Source organism: Gavialis gangeticus, unplaced genomic scaffold, assembly GCF_001723915.1.
Source record: "Gavialis gangeticus isolate Ggan-Ray unplaced genomic scaffold, GavGan_comp1, whole genome shotgun sequence".
NCBI lineage: Eukaryota > Metazoa > Chordata > Crocodylia > Gavialidae > Gavialis > Gavialis gangeticus.
Window position 1 is genome coordinate 50896296 of NW_017728992.1, and position 20761 is coordinate 50917056.

The 20761-nt window shown below is 42.9% G+C and overlaps 1 protein-coding gene across 2 annotated transcripts in view; it reads left to right on the plus strand.

The window, feature by feature from the left end:
- The window catches only part of RREB1 (ras responsive element binding protein 1), a 166464-nt gene that overhangs the window by 137042 nt on the left and 8661 nt on the right, over window positions 1-20761 (plus strand). For both annotated transcript variants that reach the window (XM_019522254.1, XM_019522245.1), the window contains exon 9: window positions 1472-4217. In XM_019522254.1, coding sequence (XP_019377799.1) covers window positions 1472-4217 — 2746 coding nt within the window. The remainder of the gene's footprint in view (window positions 1-1471; window positions 4218-20761) is intronic.

Genomic DNA, 20761 nt, shown 5'->3' on the forward strand with positions numbered 1-20761 from the left:
TCTTTAAGAGCAGGCTAGATGAACACCTTGCTGGGGTCATTTGACCCCAGTACTCTTTCCTGCCATGGCAGGGGGTCGGACTTGATGATCTGCTCAGGTCCCTTCCGACCCTACAGACTATGAAACTAATATATATATAATGAGGATAGCTGTTTTATACATCTACATGAGATTTGATATTTATGCAGCGGATATAAAAAACACAACCTGAAATTTCTGCATGGATTCTGCATGGGTTTTACCTCCCTTTTAGTTGAGAGAGGTGAATTTAGGGGTATAAATACACTTTTTTTTTTTAAACATAAACATTTTTAGTCCTCTCTTTTATCTGATTCTTGAAACCTGGAGTGTACTAGAATAAGCAAAATGTAGATAATGTTAATATAGTGATAGCTATCTGTCTAACTGAAAATGATTACTGGTGCTCTGCTTATTTATGTAATGGCTTGTTTAAAACATTGGTGCACAAACTTTGCAGAACACGAGTCATCCTGGCTATCTTAAAGTTAGTCCTTGGGCTCTTGTACTTTCTGGACGCATCTACACGTGGAGTTATGGGGCATGGATAAACTGTGGAGCTTATTGCTCCTGGATGCACTGTTTGAACATGCACCTGGGAGCAATTAATTCTGGAGCAATAAGCTCTGCAGTTTATTCATGCACAGCATGTGGAGCCTGGGTGGAACAGCCCCAGCTGGCAGGGGGCCCTGGGGGTCAGTCTGCCAGCCTGGAGCTACTCTCCCCAGATCAACATGCTGCAGAGGGGCTGGCTGGGGAATGTAGGCACTCCAATGTAGAGCTAGCTGGCAGGTAGCCCCTGTACTGAAGCACCCTTGTGCCCCAGCCAGCCCCTCCAGCATCTGAACTTGTGCTGTTGCAGTTTTTTACTCCACAGCAGAGTAGTACTTGTATTTACAAGTACTGTCCTGCTGCAGAGTAAATTAGTTTACTCCAGCCTACTAGGGCTGCACATGTAGATGCTGAGACATTTACTGTGCAGCTGATTAGTTAATTGAGCACTAAATGTTTTATGTAGATGTGCCCTCAATGAACATTTACAAAGATGTATTTGAATATGGGTTTTTTGAGACGTTTTGGGGGGGGAAAAATTACCTAGCCTTAACTCTCTTGTCTATTTCTAACACTGCTCCTCCTCCTGCTGGTTGTCGAGTAAATGAATTGTACAATTCTGAGAGATTATTTGTTTTTGTAAATTATTTATGCAAAGGGATTTTTTTAAAAAAAGATCACCTTCAATTTCTGAGAGAGATTTGAAGAGCTTACAGTAAACTTCCCTTTGGTAAGCTACTTTCCTATGATCCTATAAACTTTCTTTTTCAGTGCCAAGGTGGCTGCATCTTGAGGAGTGAGAAGTGGAGTTGTTTCCTATCTCTGCAAGAATCTAAGACTTGATTGAGGCAGAATGTTCAATGACTAGGTCAGTCATGTTTCTTGTGTGATTGTCTTGTAGGTCTGGTGTGAAACGAATCTGCGAAGATGCATCAGTGAATTTCATCGATATATTTGCGAGACTTGTAACAAGGCATTCCCCATGCTCCCAGCACTCAAGCTGCACAAAGAAACCCACATAGCAGATCAGGGAAAAGAAAATCACAAGCCAGAGTTGATGAGCCCAGCTAGTGAGAACCCAGACCAGAAAGTCTTCATGGAGTCCTTGGGCCTACAGTACACCAAAGACATCAAGCCTGACAAGCAGGAGGAGGATATGCAAGATGAGGTCCAAGAAATGCAGCTCAGAACACTGAAGAGTAACCTACCTCAGGACCCTGGCAGCACAGGCCTGCTCAGCATGTCTCCTTTGGAAGCCACTTCCATGGGAAGTTCGTTTTCAGTCCTTCCGGCTACAAAAGAGAACATGAAGCTCCTGTCTCTGCAGCCTTTCCAGAAGGGCTTTATCATTCAGCCTGACAGCAGTATTGTGGTAAAACCCATTTCCAATGAATCTGCTATTGAACTGGCTGACATTCAGCAGATTTTGAAGATGGCTTCTTCAGCTTCTCCTCAGATAAGTCTTCCGCCGCTTTCTAAGGCACCAGCTGCCCCTGGACAGTCTATTTTCAAGCATATGCCGCCACTGAAGCCAAAGCCCTTGGTAACTCCGCGAACAGTTGTTGCAACCTCTACACCTCCTCCACTGATCAGCGCACAGCAAGCCTCACCAGGGTGCATCAGTCCAAGCCTTCCCCCGCCACCTCTGAGGCTGATCAAAAACTCTGTGGAGTCTGCTTCCAACTTTCACCTGACACAGTCTAAATTGGGAACGAAATCTATTTCTTCTCAGTTGCTCCTCCAGTCCAAGGCAGAGTCTTTAAGTCAACATGAGCTGAAAACACAGCTGGAACAAGACAGTATCATAGAAGCCCTTTTGCCTTTGAACATGGATGCCAAGATCAAGCAAGAGGTAACTGAAGGGGACCTTAAGGCCATCATTGCAGGGGCAGCAAACAAGAAGGCACCAACAATGAGAAAAGTCTTGTATCCGTGCCGCTTCTGTGATCAGGTGTTTGCCTTCTCAGGGGTGCTGAGGGCTCATATTCGGTCTCACTTGGGCATCTCCCCTTACCAGTGCAACATCTGTGATTACATCGCTGCTGATAAGGCAGCGCTGATTCGGCACCTGCGGACGCATAGCGGGGAGAGACCTTACATCTGTAAGATTTGTCACTACCCCTTCACAGTGAAAGCCAATTGTGAGAGGCACCTGCGCAAGAAGCACCTCAAGGTGACCAGGAAGGACATAGAAAAGAACATTGAGTACGTCACCAGCAATGCGGCAGAGATGGTGGATGCTTTTTGTTCTCCGGACACTGTGTGCAAATTCTGTGGTGAGGACCTGAAGCACTATCGGGCTCTCCGCATCCACATGAGAACTCACAGTGGCTGCCAGAAGAAGAAGCCATTTGAGTGCAAGGAGTGCGGCACAGCCTTCTCTGCCAAGCGAAACTGCATCCACCACATCCTCAAGCAACACTTGCACGTGCAAGAGAAGGAGATCGAGAACTACATTCTGGCTGTCGACTACAGCCCTCAGGAGAACCAGGCAGACCCTCCTTTACTGGAGGACAGCACTTACCTGGACTGCAAACCTATCGCACCATTCCTGGAACCACAAAATGGCTTTTTGCTGGGAGCCCCATCGCACGTTCCAGTCAAACTTGAGCCTGCAAGTACCTTCCCAATGGATTTCGATGAGCCCTTAGACTTTTCACAGAAGAACAAAAACTTGAGTGCAGTGCAAGTGAAGCAGGAGAACTTGTTCGGCACCTCCCCTTTATCTCTCTATGACTGTTCCATGGAGCCCATAGACCTGTCAATTCCCAAAGCCGTAAAGAAAGATAAAGATGATGTCCCCAGTGAAGCCAAGAAACAAGATCAGGCTTCTTTTGGGAACAGTGACACACCCTATAACTGTCAGCAGTGCCCTCCGGCTGTCAGTGCCAATGGGAGCGTAGAGAACAGAGCGCTCAAACATTCCCAGCCAGTGAAGGGTCCATTGCATTTGACTGTCCCAATCATTTCCCCAGCTCTTCTCAGCAACTCTGCCTTGCTGCGACCCTTGAGGCCTAAGCCGCCACCTCTTTTGCCAAAGCCTTCTGTAACTAAAGAGTTGCCGCCACTGGCTTCCATCGCACAGATCATTTCTTCTGTGTCTTCTGCTCCTGCTTTGCTGAAAACGGAGGTTACAGACACCAGTGCCAAAGCATCAAGCAGCTCTACTGGGTCTGATAAATCAGGGAACTCCAAACCAAAAGCGACCATGATGACGGGCATCCAGAAAAACTCCAGCATTCCTAGTGACCTTACGCAGAAAGCGTATGATCCAAATAGTCTAGAGAAGTCTGAAAGTGCCGATACTGGCTTGGCTAAAAAAAGGGGTAGGAAGAAAGGAACAAAAAATAAGCCTAAAGTGAGTGGTGCTGTGGACTTAGAGTCAAGTGGGGAGTTTGCTAGCATAGAGAAGATGCTGGCTACCACAGACACTAATAAATTTAGCCCATTTCTGCAGTCCACGGATGATTTCAAAGAAGTTGACAGAAATGGAACCAGTGAAGATGAGAAGGAAATGGCGGAGGAGAAACTGCTGAGAGGAAAAAGGAATGCTTATTTGAATTGCCTGCAAAAAATCATTTGTCCTCACTGTCCCCAGGTCTTTCCATGGGCAAGTTCCCTGCAACGACACATGCTCACTCACACAGGTAAGAGTGTTGTGCTCCTACAGTTATATTGCAGTCGCTGAGAACATTACTTTGCCATGTTACTTGGAAAAGAAAGGGTATCTTCCTTTTCTCCTCCATCTCTAAATCTTGAATAGCTTTGATGTGTTGTGAATTCCCAGTGGTCAGCATTATTCTGTGCCTAGAAAACACCATAGTGTGCGATTTTCATTAATATTGCAACTGCCTTAACTCTCCACCCTTTTAGATTATAAAACAAATTCTGCTCTACAATATGCTTGGCCTCCAGTTTTCAATTATTCTGACGTTGTTCTGAAGACGAACATACATACTAAATCACTTAAGTTCTCGCATTACTTGTTTGACTGCCTTTCTTCAGTGGCAGCCTGCTTCAGCAAGGATGCTTAAAATGGAGAGCAAATAAACGTAAACCTGTAGCAGAACAGGGTCGTAAAATACCAGGCTGGATCAATGAAATGGTCACACACAGTGCTCAGGGCCTAATGCTTCAGAGGAAGGCCCAAGAAACACTATAATGATCAACCATATAGTAGCCTGCCTTAGAGGAGGTTTCATCTTAACCCTAGCCACTCAGAAACTGGCTTTTGCCCTAAAGCATGAGGGTTTTCTTGAGACTTTTAAAATATTTTGTTGTGGTGTAACGTGACTTTAACATTTAACTGTAACGAATGAAGGGCATTTTGAGGCAACTCTCTTCTATTTGAAAATTATATTGTAGGAAATAGTTTTACGTTCCATTTTCAGGAAAAATTGCAGTAAAATAATAGAAAATAGTCATTGGTAATTCCAGTTAGTAATTAGTAAATAATACTTAATCCAGTTTAAGAAGAGAAATGAAGTTTCAGTCAAGGACATTTAGTCTTTCTCTGACTTTTACTTAGAGAGGAGAAATAACAGTTTTTAAGTTCTTGGCATTTGCCTCTCAATTCCTGGCATCAAAAAGAGTAAGAATGCGGGACACTGGTAGGTATTGCTGTAGCTGGTGGGAATGCTGCGTGTATTAACAAGATGCAGTAGATTCATAAAGGAGGTACGTCAGTTAGCCTCAACTTTTGGAAAGGTGCCAGTTTTTAGGCACTAAAATCACTGAACCTAATGAAAAGAAAGCAACAAAGTAGAAGTTTGCTAAGAGGTTTAAAGAGAATCTGACCCATGGAGTAATGCTGGTTACCGTCCACTTTTGAGTGATATGAGCTCATAATTTGCAGAATATCTGTGTGCAAGGCTATTGTTTTTTGCCTGGCATAAAGCAGATTGCTTCATCTGGCTAAGCACACAGCTAGCTTTTAGTGATTTTCTGAGGTAACTGTTTAATTCAATTATCTTCTAAATGTGCACCCTCTGAAGAAGGAATGGTATGCTTAGTGAAGAGGAAGTATGTTGCGTGAGAAGGAAAACACCGTATGTTTGGGCTTTGCCTCCATTGGGGACCTGCTTCTAGCTGCCAGTAGCCAGCCACGAGGGCAGCTGCCTGCGATATAACTCTGCTTAGACCAGGGGGAACAACAGTAACTGAGATGAGGAAAGACTCCAGCAGTTGAAACAGCTGCTTGGGTCATCTGTCTTCTATGGTTGCAAGGGTGTAGCTGGGTTGGTTGCTGGCGACTGATCCATTCACTGGGGTAACCTCCCAGCAGAGCTTTGCGGGATTGTCACTTGGCTCGTGGCATTACTCTAATTGTGCAGGACTTTCAGCAATCAATTTAGATTCAACCTAGCACAATCCAGCTTCATCTTCACTGAGGTTTTTGTAATGGTAAGTTGTGCTGCCTATAGAGTTGCACTGTGGCGTGATGCAGCTCGTCCTGGTGTAATGCCTGCGCACTGTATCTAAATGAAGGGCTGGCCCCAGTACAAAGACTTTGGTGTATCTGCATGGGGGATGCAGGAGGGAGGGGGCTTAAAACACCAGCTGGACAAGATTTCTCATGCTGGAGAGTTGAGGTCTTAAGGTACATGCAGTGCTGGTCAGAAAGGCAGCACTGCAGAAATAAGCTTTAAGTGCTCAGAAGTTGTGTGGAGCCATACGTGAGAAGTACCAAAGAGAGGAATGCTGCAGAGGAAGTACAATAGTACAGTAATCTGTGCAATCCAAAGGGGTTTTTTTTGATGGAGTTGCATATGATTAAGTAGAGTGTGAGGAAGGAACGCTTCCTCAAGCACTGTGCCTGTTGCATTCTTTTCCCCCAGGGCCTTTTCAGCTCCTTGCTTTGCTGGATAACTCTGTTTAAATGTTCAAAAGAAGTCAGGAAAAACAGCAGTTCTGTTTAGCATTCTTGTAATGAAAACTGGGAATATTTTTTTTTTCACCTTGATACCCAGTCCCTGCTTGGAATCACTTGAGAGTTTTATGTCAGAAGAGTTGGGGGGAGTTTCCTTTGTGTTATAGTTTTAAGCCCCACCTACCAGCCCCAGTCCTGGCTCTCTTTCACTCATTGCATCTGCTTTGACCATCCTCCTAAATGTCAGTGCTTCTGGTGTGATCAAATTAAACTATTATGCTGGTTGTAAATTATACCAGTTTACTGTAGATCACACTGTACAAATATAAATGGTTTATCTGTTTGCTTCTACACAGGTGTAAGTGGAGCACAACTGCTGTAACTTCAAACTGATTTCATTTAGGGGTCGCTCCACTTATACCAGTAAAAGACTGGACAGATGAAATGGTTGCATCAGTTCAGCTGAGTAACACATCTTTCCCCTGTTTAAACACTAAAACTGTTTGTTGGAAAACAAGTAGTATGGGTCCTTTTAATAGGAGGAGTGGTAAATGATCTCTTCCCATTTATTATTTATGTGTTGTTGTTTTTTTTCCCTAGGCTTATACATAAAGTGGTTGCATTATCAAGAAAGCTTAACAAAGGAGTGTTCTCAGGAGAAAAAGGCCCATCGTTGTAAACATTAAATTGGGATGTGCAGATTAACACAAAGCTACTGGCTTTAAATGGATGTAATTTTGGAAAAATTACATCTCTTATATTTGTTAAAATTGTTAGTACTGGGGGAAATTCACGAATGCAGGGTCATTTTACAATGAACTCCCCCCCATTTTTCTCTCATAGTTAAAATAATGATAATGATAATAATAAACAGCGTATGTTTCTCTTCTCCTTCCTATTCCTTTACCATACCCTGGGAGCTCTGTGCCAGTGCTCTCCATTGCTCCCCCCCCCCCATTCTGTTCCTCATCCATCATCCTCTTCTCCCCGATGTGTGCCAATGTACCTTTCTCCTCTGCCACAATCCACAAGTCCCTCTTCATGTAGTTAGCAACTGTACTCGCTACTATCTCCATGTCCTCAAATTTACAAATCTCTCTGATCCCACCGGTACTTTACTCCAGAAGGATTAATCTTGAGACAGGATCACTGTTGTATTCTTTTATGGTCACTGCTCCACAGCTTGCAATGGACTGGCTATATGCTGCACTGACAGTACGCAGAAGCTGTACGTGTATATTGTACAGCTACATGAGAGCATGCCTGAGGCCTTGTTCTCTCTCATTCTTCTTTAGGTCTTTTTATTCTGATTTTAATTCATGGGATTTGCTTTGCTAGTTTTCTGCCCTCACTCTTCTTTTTCTGCTCTCATCCTTGCTGTCTTTTCCCCTTCTAATTTCCCCTCTGTGTTTCAGTAACCAAGAAAATGTGCCTTGATGATGATGATGATTAATTTTCCTTTTTTCCCTTGCATTTGTAGTACAATAGGTTTAAAAAGAAATATAGTCAGCCCACTTTGACCTTAGAGGCTAAAGCAGACTACTTGATATACGCTTTGAATCAGTAGTGTGCTCACTGAGAACCACTAAAAAAGGTCTTCAAAAGGACACTGCCTGGTCAGGTGTAGCCTAAAGTTTATGTTCTGTGAAAGCTCTGATTTAACAGCAGAAGCATTGTTTTAAAACCAATAAGCAAACATTGGTGTGAAAACTTTGTAAACAATACATGCCAATATGATCTTGACAAGAAAATGACTAGAAATATAGTATCTGTGACAACATAAAAAAGCAAAAAGTAATGATTTTAAAAACTCTTTGCTAAGTTGAAGAAAAATTGCTTTTAATTGATTTTCTCACTTAAACATACATTTGTCATAGGAATTACATTTTTCTCCTATGGCATCAGTGAAGAAAACATTCTGTAAATCTTCAAATACCACAAACTGATTCAGCTGTAAAAAAAAATAAATAAAGGAAGACTCTTATACATAACATGTGCCTATTATATAGTTGCATAGATTAAATAGAGTTGCGTCAAGGGTGGCTTACCTAAGAGCAGTCAAACCTTTGACAGTAGGTTTTTTACATCACTTAGTCAATATTATCATCAGCTCTGCATTGTTGAATGAATTTTAGTCTGAGTAATGATGGTCTTTGTGGAAAAAACAAACTAAGTTAAACCACATTAATAGTGAGCTAATTAAGTACATTTTATGTCTATTTACATGAAACAGCCTCTCACAAGAAAAAATAACGGTTAAGCCTAAGAAAGGGTCTCTGAGCCAAAACACAGTTTCTTTATGTGACCTGCTATGTAACAGAATAAAAATGTGGAACTTTGGACAAACCTCTGAGCAGTGCACATATGCTCAGTTTGCTTTTTAAATGAATACATTAGAGCAAATGCTTTACTTCATATATGGAGGCAAACATTACTGTTAACATGCTTACATGGTACATTCTGCATTTTTTGTATTCAGTTGTTTTTTTTTAGAGCTACGGGCAGAGATTAAGGTCCTTAAAACTTCAAAATATGGCCATTCTTAGGCCAAACAGGGCATAGCTATGTGAGATGTTTACTGTAGAGTTGACTAATTAGCTCCATAGTAAACATCTGTCTACATGTGCAGCCCTATTAGAGTGCAGGAAATTAATAAACTCCACAGCAGGATAGTACTTGTAAATACTTGTAAATACAAGTACTATCCTGCTGTGGAGTGTTTTTTATTTCGCAGCAGTGCATGTGTAGACGCCAACCTGGCTGGCTGGGGCATGAGGATACGTCAGTGCAAGTGCTGCCTGCTGGCTAGCCCCACACTGGAGCACCCTCATGCCACAGCCAGACCCTCTGCAGCACATTGAGCTGGGTCAGAGCAGCCCTGAGCTGGCAGGCTGACCCTCCCAGATCCCCTGCCAGCCAGGGCTGCTCTGACTTGGTTCAACATGCTGTGGTCCCAGACACACGTTCAAACAGTGTGCCTGGGAGTAATAAACTCTGGTGTGATATGCACTGGAGTTTATTGCTTAATATTAATGACAGGTGTAGACACACCCGGCATGTCCTTCACTCCTGAGGATTAATTTGGCGCTGACAAAAAATGGAGTATGTAACAAAGAAATCTAGGACTTGAGACCTCTGTCTAGTGTGTGTGCATTAGGATTAGAAGAATGCTTTCAGTTACAAGCGTTGCATATGGATTGGTCTGTATTGTACACAAGTGGTTTTCTGAAAACTTTCCAAGGTAGAAACAGTCAAGTGTCTGACCTGAGACATTGGTGTGAAGTTACCAATTGTGAAAGCTGCATGTATACAAAAAAACTTAGCAAAGAGCTGGGCTAATGGGAGGGGCCTTTGCTCATCTTTGGCTGCTTGGTTTTTCTCTCGTGAACAATGGATATCAACCAGAATTGGAGAATAGGATGGTATTTGAAGTGTCAAAGGCAGTAGCTGGCTTGCTAGGGAAGTCAGCTGTAAGATAGCTGCTCAGCAGCCTGCAGAAAGCAATACCGGGCAATACAGTGCTAATATTTAAGAAAGGGGAAAAGGGTGATCCAGGAAACTACAGACCAGTCGGCCTCACCTCAGTCCCTGGAAAAATCATGGAGCAGATCCTCAAGGAATCCATTTCTAAGCACTTGGAGAAGAAGGTGATTAGGAAGAGTCAGCATGGATTCACCAAGGGCAAGTCATGCCTAACCAACCTGATGGCCTTCTATGATGAGGTGACTGGCTCTGTGGATGCAGGGAGACCGGTGGATGTGGTGTACCTTTTGATACAGTCTCCCACAACATTCTCACAGGCAAGCTAAGGACATATGGGCTGGATGAATGATGGATAGAAAACTGGCTGGAGCATCAGGCTCACAGGGTAGTAATCAATGGCTCAATGTCTAGTTGACAGCAGGTCTCAAGTGGAGTACCCCAGGGGTCAGTCCTGGGGCCGGTTTTGTTCAGTGTCTTCATCAACAACCTGGAAGGGGGGATGGAGTGCCCCCTCAGCAAGTTTGCAGATGACACCAAGCTAGGAGGAGTAGTAGATATGCTGGAGGGTAGGGCTGGGATTCAGAGTGACTTAGACAAATTGGAGGATTGGGCCAATAGAAATCTCATGAGGTTCAACAAGGACAAGTGCAAAGTCCTGCACTTGGGACGGAACAATCCCATGCACCAGTACAGGCTGGGGGCTGACTGGCTGGGCAACAGCTCTGCAGAAAAGGACTGGGGGTTACAGTAGACAATAAGCTGATTATGAGCCAGCAGTGTGCCCTTGTTGCCAAGAAGGCTAACGGCATACTGGGTTGCATTGGTAGGTGTGTTGCCAGCAGGTCAAGGGAAGTGACTCTTCCCCTCTATTCGACACTGATGAGGCCACATCTGGAGTACTGTGTTCAGTTTTGGGCCCCCCCACTATAGAAAGGATATGGACAAATTGGAGAGTCCAGCAGAGGGCAATAAAAACAGTGAGGGGACTGGGGAACATGACTTCTGGAGGAGAGGCTGAAGGAACTAGGCTTATTTAGTCTAGAAAAGAGGAGACTGCTAAGGGATTTAATAGCAGCCTGAAGGGGGTTTGAAAGAAGATGGAGCTAGAGTGCTAGACTGTTTTCAGTGGTGGCATTTGACAGAACAAGGAGCAACAGTCTCAAATTGCAGCAAGGGAAGTTTAGGTTAGATATTAGGAAGAATATTCTCACTAGGAGAGCAGTAAAACACTGGAACAGGTTACCCAGAGAGGTGGTGGACTCTCCATCTTTGGAGGTTTTTAAGACCCAGGTAGACATCTTTAGCTGGGATAATCTAGTGGAGGATGGCCCTGCCTGAGCAGGGGGTTGGACTAGATGACTTCCTGAGGTCCTTTCCAACCCTAACTTTGTGATTCAAAATTGCTGAATTTGAACTGAACAAGATTGAGAAACGGAAAGTGCTGTTCATAAGAGAGCCATAGGCCTGCCACTCTAGGGAGACTTGGGGTTGCTTAAAGCACACATGACTCCTGGATACAATTTCTGATGCTAATTAACATAAAGTCCCAGCTTGTGTAAGATGAAATGTGGGAGGTACCAGTAGCATCCTGTCAAGGAGAGGTTGCCTTTTGCTTTTTTGTACCTGTGTCTCTTCTTCACCACTTTCTTGATCATAGAAGTACCTGCCACACACATTTTTCTGATTTCATTGCCTGGCATTTGCTTTCATGTCAACTATTTTTACTTTCTGTACTTGTTTTTTTTTTGGTTGTTCTAGCTGTTACATTTAAGACAGACATGTAAAACATGTTCTTATAGGGAGATGATGATTGCTATTTGCATGTGGTCTAATCTAGATTCTGTTGAAATCAGTGAAAAGATTGTATCCAATGAGTTTATGAATGATGAATGTTGCATCAGGTCTACACATATAGGGACAGATACACAAGAAAAGATCCTTCCACTGTAGTTTAGAACTTGGATGTTGTAATAGTTTTTTCTTTGATGTTATGGAGGTGAGGGAATATTTTCCATTCAGGCAAGGTAGGATGGAGTTCTAATTGCAACAGTTATTTTTCCCCTACATTAATGACAAAATGTTTTGAAAAAGAAAAAAGGAGTCTTACTGCATCTTAGAAAGACAGATAAGTATATATTTATTTTTCTTGCTTTAGGCCAGAAACACTTCCCCTATCAAAAATGTGATGTCTTCTTTTCTGCCAAATAGAACTGTGAACACCACCAGTTGCGCAAACATGGAGCTGCCAACTGCTCTCTGAGAAGAAACAGGCTTATTTCCCGGCCTAAAGAAGGGGCTGGTGGATCTCATGATAGCACAGGTAGTTCTTTTTCAGGTTGTTCAGAAAACTAAGGCGACTTTTGTTAATTTGATTAGAGACTGCAGAGAAAACAAAGCTAATTCATTGCTGAATGACACAAGACACAAGTTTTTTTCCAAGAGTTGAATAGTGTTTAATCAGAAGAGGACAAGGTGATAGAAACAAGGATTATTGCAATTACTTGGTTTTTCTGCATATTCTAAATAGGATAGACAGATCTAAGAGGGAAGCCCAGCAGATGGTTGTATGAGTCTCCTGCCTGAACGCTGTTCAGTACGCTGCTGTTTGTAGTTTGCATGATTGAGCCTTTGTTGTAAAGTATGTATGCACTTCAAAGAGAGACTTCTTGAATCAGGAGTGTTTTGAGTAGGTTTTCATAGAAGATTTGTTGAAGTAATTAATTTAAAAGCAGCAGAAGGGACATGGCTTTGATTATAAGAGTAATGAAAGTTACAAATCAGCCCCATTACACTGAAACCTGGTTTAACCAATGAGCACATCAGTATGCCTCAGATCGTTCTCATTTTTCTGAAGTCCCCTTTACATGAGGATTTCCAGGGTTTGTGAAGCCTTGGTTTGATAAAATGGGGTTGTACTGTAATGAAAGAGATCAGAATATGAATCCCTTTCTCAATGGAGGAGTATAGATCTAAGTACTAGTATGGCATGATAGGAATACGCCATAACGTGATTTTGATCTTGCCTGTTGTGATGGGGCTAAGTTGTATTTTATAACCATGTTTACAGCCCTTACCTTACATGGCTGTAGCCCATCTGGGTATTTTGGGTGTAATATGACTTAATCTTGATTATACAGGCAAACCATACTTATAACATAAAGCCTCCTTGATCTTTTTATAATGTAATGCTGATGGAATAAAACTCTGCAGAATGGATCTGAAAGTTCATATATTCTCTCCTGGCAGGTAGCTTAGGTCTCTGTCTAGATGACATAAAGTTGTTTTTATGCTGTTTGTATCAGTTCATGCTAGTTACTCTAACACACGGGTGTCGAACTCACCTGGCCCTGTGAGCTGAATGAGTGGCATGGAGCGGGTCTGCGAGCCAAATCTGGCCCATGGACCCTCTCCCTTTCCCTCCCCCAGCATACCTGATCTGGCAGCTGCACCAACCAGTCTGGGACCTGCACTGTGTGCAGTGCAGATCCCAGGGCAGCTGGAACTGGTGTTGCGTGGACCACGGTTTGGCCAGAGCAGCAGCCATGCTGTTGTGGTGGTTGTCCCAGCTGCACTGCGCCACATTAAGTGCCTGCCCCAGCAGCTCCAGGACTATGCTGCACATGGTGTCTGCTCCAGCGAGTCCAGAATGCATGCTGCATGTGGTGCCTGTGAGCACTGCGTGCAATGCAGGTCCCACACCGACAGATCCCAGGAACTGTGTGGCCCATGTCCCAAAGTAGGTGCTGCCTGCGGCACAGGCCAGTTGCTGTGGCTGCTGCATGCAGCACAGCTTGCAGTCTGGTCTGACTGCCAGGTAGGCAGTTCTGGCTACTCCAGGGTCTGTATCAGGCCAACTGGAGCAGCTGCCAGATTGGGTCTCCTTTCTGTCCAAGAGAAACAAACAGCATCAAATGATGGAAGTAAATACAATTTTAAATAGATTTCCAGTTTTCACTTAAGCTAGCTGTGAGACTGGGATGTTTTCTGTTTGTTTGTTATAAAAGGAGTATGAATAGCCTAGTGTGGTTAACAGGGGATCTAGAAAGACTTTGCAATTGTCATGAATTATCATAGAAAGGTGGCTCTCATTAGCCAGTGACTGCTAGCACAAGTTTCATCATACAGTGAAAGGAAAGGGAAGAGGAGGAGGTGTTTGGGATGTGGCTTAGCTACAGTTATGATTTAAGGCAGGGGTGGACAAAATGTGGCCCGTGGGCTGGATGTGGCCCACCAGGCCACTCTATCCAGCCTGTGGGGCCCCTAAAAAATTTAGAAAATTTATATTTATCTGCCCCTGGCTGCCTGTCATGCAGCCCTCAATGGCTTGCCAAAACTCAGTAAGCAGCCCTCTGCCCAAAATAATTGCCCACCCCTGATCTAAGACAAATCAGTAAGGTTTAAGGTGAGATACAAAGCCAGGAAATGGTGTTTGAAAAGCTGTGCAATGTGGAGCAATTTGGTAGGGAGATTTTAAAGACTAGGGTGGCAACTTTTATAGCAGATATGGGTGGAGAGGGAGTCTGTGAAAGTCACAGGGCACGTGTATATTTCTACTTCGTGAAGTAAGAGAAAGTGGTCTGTCCACAGCATTTAGAAATAAAGAATAAATGCACCATATAGATGAAGAAAACCACAACGGTGCAGGTGAGAAGTGGCAAAGTCCAACTTAGGCATAGTGTACTAAAAATGAAGCCCAGTACCCAGAGAGAGGAAATACACAGAGGTAAAATGTGGAGGAGTACAGTGAAACACCTGGATCCGTTGTGTCAAAGCAACTTTATTTTCCTCTTTGTTTATTCCCACTGCTGCTTTTTTCTTGCAGTCTCCCAGTTGATGCAGAGGAGGTGTGGACCTGGGACTGAGAGGTCCCTCTTGTGAGGAAGTTAGGAATTACTACCATGAGTAGCTAGGCAAATATTTATAAAGCAACTATTTAAAAACAAATCTTGCCAAACAGCGTTTTGCAAAATTCATCAGTGCTTAGACATCCCCACCTCTGTGATCAGTCCTGACATTACTCAGGCCTTGACTAGACAAGACAATTTTAGTGTTGCAACAGTGGTATAAGCCCTCCCTTCCTTCCCCCCCATTCAGATGCTGAGTTCCATTTTTTGAGTGTACTCTGTGGCCTCCATCTGGATGCCTTTACTCAAGTTGGCTAATAGGATTTCTCATGGGAATAATGGCTGTTCATGTGACCAGAGACCAAGCAAGAGCAGAATTTGTGTCAAAGGAGGAGCAAGGTGGTGGCTTCTGGTTTTTGTTGTGTTTGTTTTTTTTACCAGTTGTATAGCATAGCATAGTATATTTAATATTTTTTTTTTAGAATTAGGCGTTTCCTGTGTGCCTTCTAAATGAATGATTTAGTTCTATTTGAATTAATTGCACTTTTTTCCTTTTTATGCTTTTGAAATTTTTTGATAGTTGGAGGGGTTTTAAGATTCTAATGGAACCCCTCGAATGTGAGCTCTCTATTTCTAACGTGCATGAATCTTGTTAAAAACAGCTGGGTGTAATAGGGAGATTAGCAGTATAATTTCAGAAAATAGGGGAAGAATCGCTTCAAAGCTTTTATTAAATTAACTTTGTTTGCTGCAGCATGGAACTAGAAACTATGCTTTGTGTGTCCAATTAAAAAAGAAAACACAAAATGTACTAGAATGATGCCATCTAGTGGATGCTGTTTACACCGTAAAAGAAAAGTTGCTGTCTTGCGTATGGTATTAGTTGAGTACTGTAGAAGTTAATCAGTGGTGGTTGTTGCTGTAGCTGGAGTATTAGAATGGAACATCTAGTTTTTACTGCTGGTAGCATCATGTATTGTTCCTTCGGTATTAATTTTACTCTTTTGTCCACTCCAGTTTTGAGAAGTCTTTGTGATGGGGTTTCTGTTTCTTTTGGGACTGACTATACAAGCATTTTCTGGTATCAACCACTAACTTTTAACCCCTTGTTTTTTGTACAACAGTGATTCTTCTTTTCATTTGTTAATATGCACCAACCCCCTTTTTTCATTTTCATCATCCAAAAAAGTCCTCATTTTGACTGAAACGTTCCATTTTCAGATGCTGTCAGAAGATTATGATTATAGTAATAAAAAAAAATGGATTACACCACCATTTTTAGTTGAGAGTGAAAACATATTGTAACATAACAAAAAACGTTTAAGTAATATGTCTCAATTGGGCAAAAGCAGCTGAACTCTAGAACATAGTGTACAAACAGACCTCAATAAAAGCAAATTTTCTTTCCAAAGTGTTAAATAAAGGGGTTTGGTTTTAAATGTTACAAATGTGTAGCAATTTCCTTTATGCAAGAGAGAGAAGTCCTTAAAGTTGCAAGATTCACAGTCCTTGAGATGTATTACATTGGGTGGTGCCTCCTGGGAAGTGCATATTTTTGGAGATAGCGATTAAGAGGCAGTAAATAGGTTTTGTTCACTTGCTGCATATTCACTATCTTCCTCTTCCTTTGTTCAGCTTTTCAACCTTGTTTTCTATCTCTGGGGTTGTCTGAAGGTACCATCATTGGCTTACATGTTGCACAGAACCAGCATTAGGGTTGGTATTGTGGTTAAGAAGTGCATCGACTTTCTGGTGCTACCTCTGAAATTGTGGAGGAATATCTGAAGTAGGCCTGCCTGCTTCATTTTAGATGGTGAAAGGGAGTTACATTACACTAGTCCTTCTTTCCACTCTAGCTGTGGCTGATTGAAATTTTGATTGTGTGGTGGGTTTTGTGAGGGGTTTTATTTTTCTTTTAGTCTGTGTTAAGTGGATACCAGATTAGAGATGGTCCCTGTCCTCAAGAACTAACACAGTGATTCTCAACCAGGGTCTCTTGATCCTTTCAGGGGTGATGCAGGGTGGGCTGCACAATGGTAGCAAGCACTGTTTGGTATACACACATGATTCACAGAATAAACCCAGAGATTTCAAATAGAAATCCATAGTTGCAATCTTTCTGAGTTCTTTGCAACAACAAAAAAAAAAATCTGATCTATTATTTTTCTCTAGTAAAAAAAAAAAAAAAAGGGAACTGAAGAGCTGGTATTTTCCAAGGAGAGACTCAAGTTTATTGAGGGGTGCCTCCAGTCAGTGTGGCAGTATTTTCAGTCTAAAATGCTGAGAACCGCTGTACTAACATTTGTTAATATTATATATTGAAGATAGGCCTTGGGTTGCCAAAAAACGCGTGCTTGTTCATGGGGGAACAATGCCTTTTATCCGATTAGAAAGGGCTTTACAAACATGAGTAAATGAATGATGGAAAGAGAGAAAAAGACACAAAATCTTTGCTCCACTCGTCATCCCTTCAAGTCTGTTGTACCAAGTGGCAATTTAAGAAACATAGTGAATTTGGGACATTTGTCTTGGGAACTGTAATGACAGCCTTCAGGTGAATTGGATTGGTTCTTGGGTGTTTCTCATTCAGGCGCAGAAGGCTTGGCCAAGACTCTCTACCAGTTCAGGCCTTGTTTATATGATACTGCTGTCTACACTAAACAGAATTTGCCTTTTGTCACCAAAAGTTTGTGCACTCTCCACGCACATGCTGTAAACTGACAAAACCCAGCCTTTCTATCAGCTAAATAAAGCCATCTCTTCAAATTACACTAGCACTCAGCCCATGTATATACTGTATGTGTGTATCCACCAGCAAAATGTCGATGTGGGTGGACTCCAGAGAGATACAACAATGGTACAGGTGGTGTATGGTGTGTTCTGGTAATTCAGCTCTTCAATTGGGGATGCACAGCACGAGTAAAAGCAGTCAGGTGTGCCTGTGCTCAAGTGGCAAGCCAGTGTCGGCCACAAGGGTGCTACAATTTCGGGGGGCTCGACCTACTGTTGCAGGCACTGAATAAATTCATTTGAAAAGGATGAAAGCACGTGTTGGAGAGAAGAAGCCTTGTGACCTCCATGCTCCAATGAAGGAGCTTTTGCGTTAGGTCTAAAGTGACTGTCATGAGGGAAATGCTAGCCATGTTTCCCATAGCCAAAAACCCCTGTGGAGGACAGTCAAGGGCTGCTGTTCAAGATTGCCTACGGCTGAACAGGGTTGGAGTCTCACCTGTTTCCAGTTATTTGGGTTTTGTGCAGAAAAGGTGGGGTCTTTGCCAGCTGGGAAACCAACCCCAAGGGGTATAGCTGATCATTCGGGGACCCAGAAGTGCCATCGTGTGACTTGCAGGAGTTTTCATAATGGACCGGTGAAATTGTTCCTAAAAATACAGTGCTGGTCCAGCTCAGCTGTTGAAAAATGAATTGCTCCAGTCTCTCTGATAACATGTTCCTTACTTTGCTTTTATGTTTAAAACTGTGACTGGACTCAGTCTTGGAACTGCAGATTTGCCTAGCTTGATCAGCTGTTTACTCACGCTTACAAGGTCTTCTTCCCTGTCAGCTACCCATGTGTGTAGGGTGACTCCTTTAAATATAATCTACCCACCCTTGGGATTAGTTGCCTTGTATTTAAGACTTTGATCATGGGCTCATCATCCCCACCCTCCCCTTGACCCAAGAGACATGGGGTAAGGAGTGGGGAGGATGAAGGGGTAAAGAAAAAAACAAAACATTCAAATAGATCAGGGTTTGGGTGGGAAACGAACTGAAATGTGGAAAACACATAAAAAAGAAAGTAGTGGAAGGCAATGCTAAAAATGAAGGTGCCAAGATAAAGGAAGAAAAGTAGAGCCTAGGGGGAAAAAAGGGAAGGAGGCTCAGTAAATTACCTTGTGTCCCTGTGTTCACATGTGTAAGTTAACTGCAGTATGGCTGGGTGGGTATTTTTTCCAACCAAAATGGAACATTTCAGGGTCCAGCCCCTCTTGGAGGCTAGTTCTCTCTGGGGTTCTCTAGTTTCATGTCCCTGATGCTCTCTTTTGCCCCTGCTGTTTCTTCAGGGAAGAGGTAACAAATGCATAGTAATATACCTTGCCGTGTTTGTTGTCTTTCTGCATGGGCTGTGCCGAGTTCATAAAATGCTGTTGCTGATCTGCACCTGCCTCCTGGTCTCCGCAGTGCTTCCCTTTTCCCCGCCTCCTTCCCCAGCTGTGGTGCCCTTGCAGGCTCTTTGGTTCTGTGTTTCCTCATCCTCTCATTCTTTGGTTCCTTGTCCTGTTCCCTACCCCGTTCCTGGGACTCACGTACCTTTCTGTTTCTTGCTGGGCCCTCGTGTGATGACTAACAGGGTCGCCACCTTTCCTAAGGACGGTGTGGCTTCAAGCCATCGGAAACATTGGAGATGCAGCCATCTTGCAGAGGGTCTGTCTGTGGCGTCCATCCCACTGTCACTACTGGGATGTGGCATCGATCTTAGGCCACTTTCTGTCCTCATGCTCCTTCAAAATCATTGTATAGAAAAGCCCTCTCCCTTCTGATTTTCTTAGAGATTGTAGTAACCATAGCCTGTAGTCAAGAACCTGCTCCACTCCTTCCTTACTGTTGTTACTCTCAACCGTATCTGTTATCCATTATGTGGTTCATAGCCACAGTTGGAGCTCTTTTCTTGAGGACAGGTCCTCAGCAAAATAGGCCATGTTACATTAAAAAAAGATACATCAGGATGAGTGTAGGAGGGGGTAAAACAGACATGACACGGTCTTTGCTACTGTGGAACTTGCGAGCGCAGTGATCTTTGAAGTACCGTATCAAAACTAGAAGTTGTGGTTAGGCTTACTTTTAGCCACATTTTCAAAATGTGTCAATTAAAAGGGATCCAGGTACCAGCGCTTCTGCTGCATTATGGCTTGTGCCTATTCTAACTCGGAGTCTACATTCTGGCGTCTCCCAGCTCTAACCCTTGCTCTAATGAACAGCTGTTAGAACTGGCTGGAAAGGTTTTTTGGTGCGGTGTTCCTATAGCTTGAACACGTAATTCCATGGGAAACTCCCTTGCTACGGCCTTTTCCATGAATGCTGTTTCTAATAGGTATTGTATTTTGCAGTGTTTGTTAGAATGATTGTGTGTAGCATGTCAGTCTGACTTTACATGATGATGCCCTACTGTCTTTTGTTGCGTCTTTGCCTTACGCTTAAAATGCACAATATATAATGTGTGTGCCAACAGTATGCTTGAAATACAGAATTTGACGACAGCTTTATCAGGAACTTCCAGGTGAGCTTCGTTTTCAGGGCTTCCCATGTCCTTCACCATAACATGCAAAAATGTGGTTCAGTCCTTTGTTTTCATAGGCAAAGTGTTGGGGAGGATGTGAACCCTACTGAAAACTTTAATGTCCCTTTGCATAACCCAAGTTTTGCAAACCAGCTTGTTAGGATTAAAAGGTGAGCTTTCATCTTGTTAACAAGATCATCCTTCTGCACCTATCCTCCAAAAAGTGACTTGAGGATAATTCTCTATGAAGTATACAGAATTATTGGAAATGATTCCTAGCTTGGATGTTTCTTTAACTGTTGTTTTATTTTCATGAGGGATGGGGTGTTATAAAAACATGTTTCAAGCTATCAGATGCTCAATAACTATCATATTGTTCCCTTTGATTACTCTCTATCCCCATGAGAGAAGCCTCCGATAATCTGGGTAGTCCTGAGACAAAGGTACTTGTGCTGCATGCATCAACCAGAAAAGAATCTGGACAGTCTTATCAGAGTTTTTACATCCCTATAGTTACTAAGCAGCTATTAGGCTTGCAGACAATTTAAACAGTGGGTTTCATGTTTATGCTGCTAGTATGGGTAGAGGTCTTCTCAAAATGCTAAATGTGTGCTAAACGTGAAAGGTGACATTTTGAATAAATGCATATAGCTGGGGCTATATCTGTATGGCAAAAAAAAAAAAAAGCACTGAAATGAGGATGGCTGCAGATCCAATTAT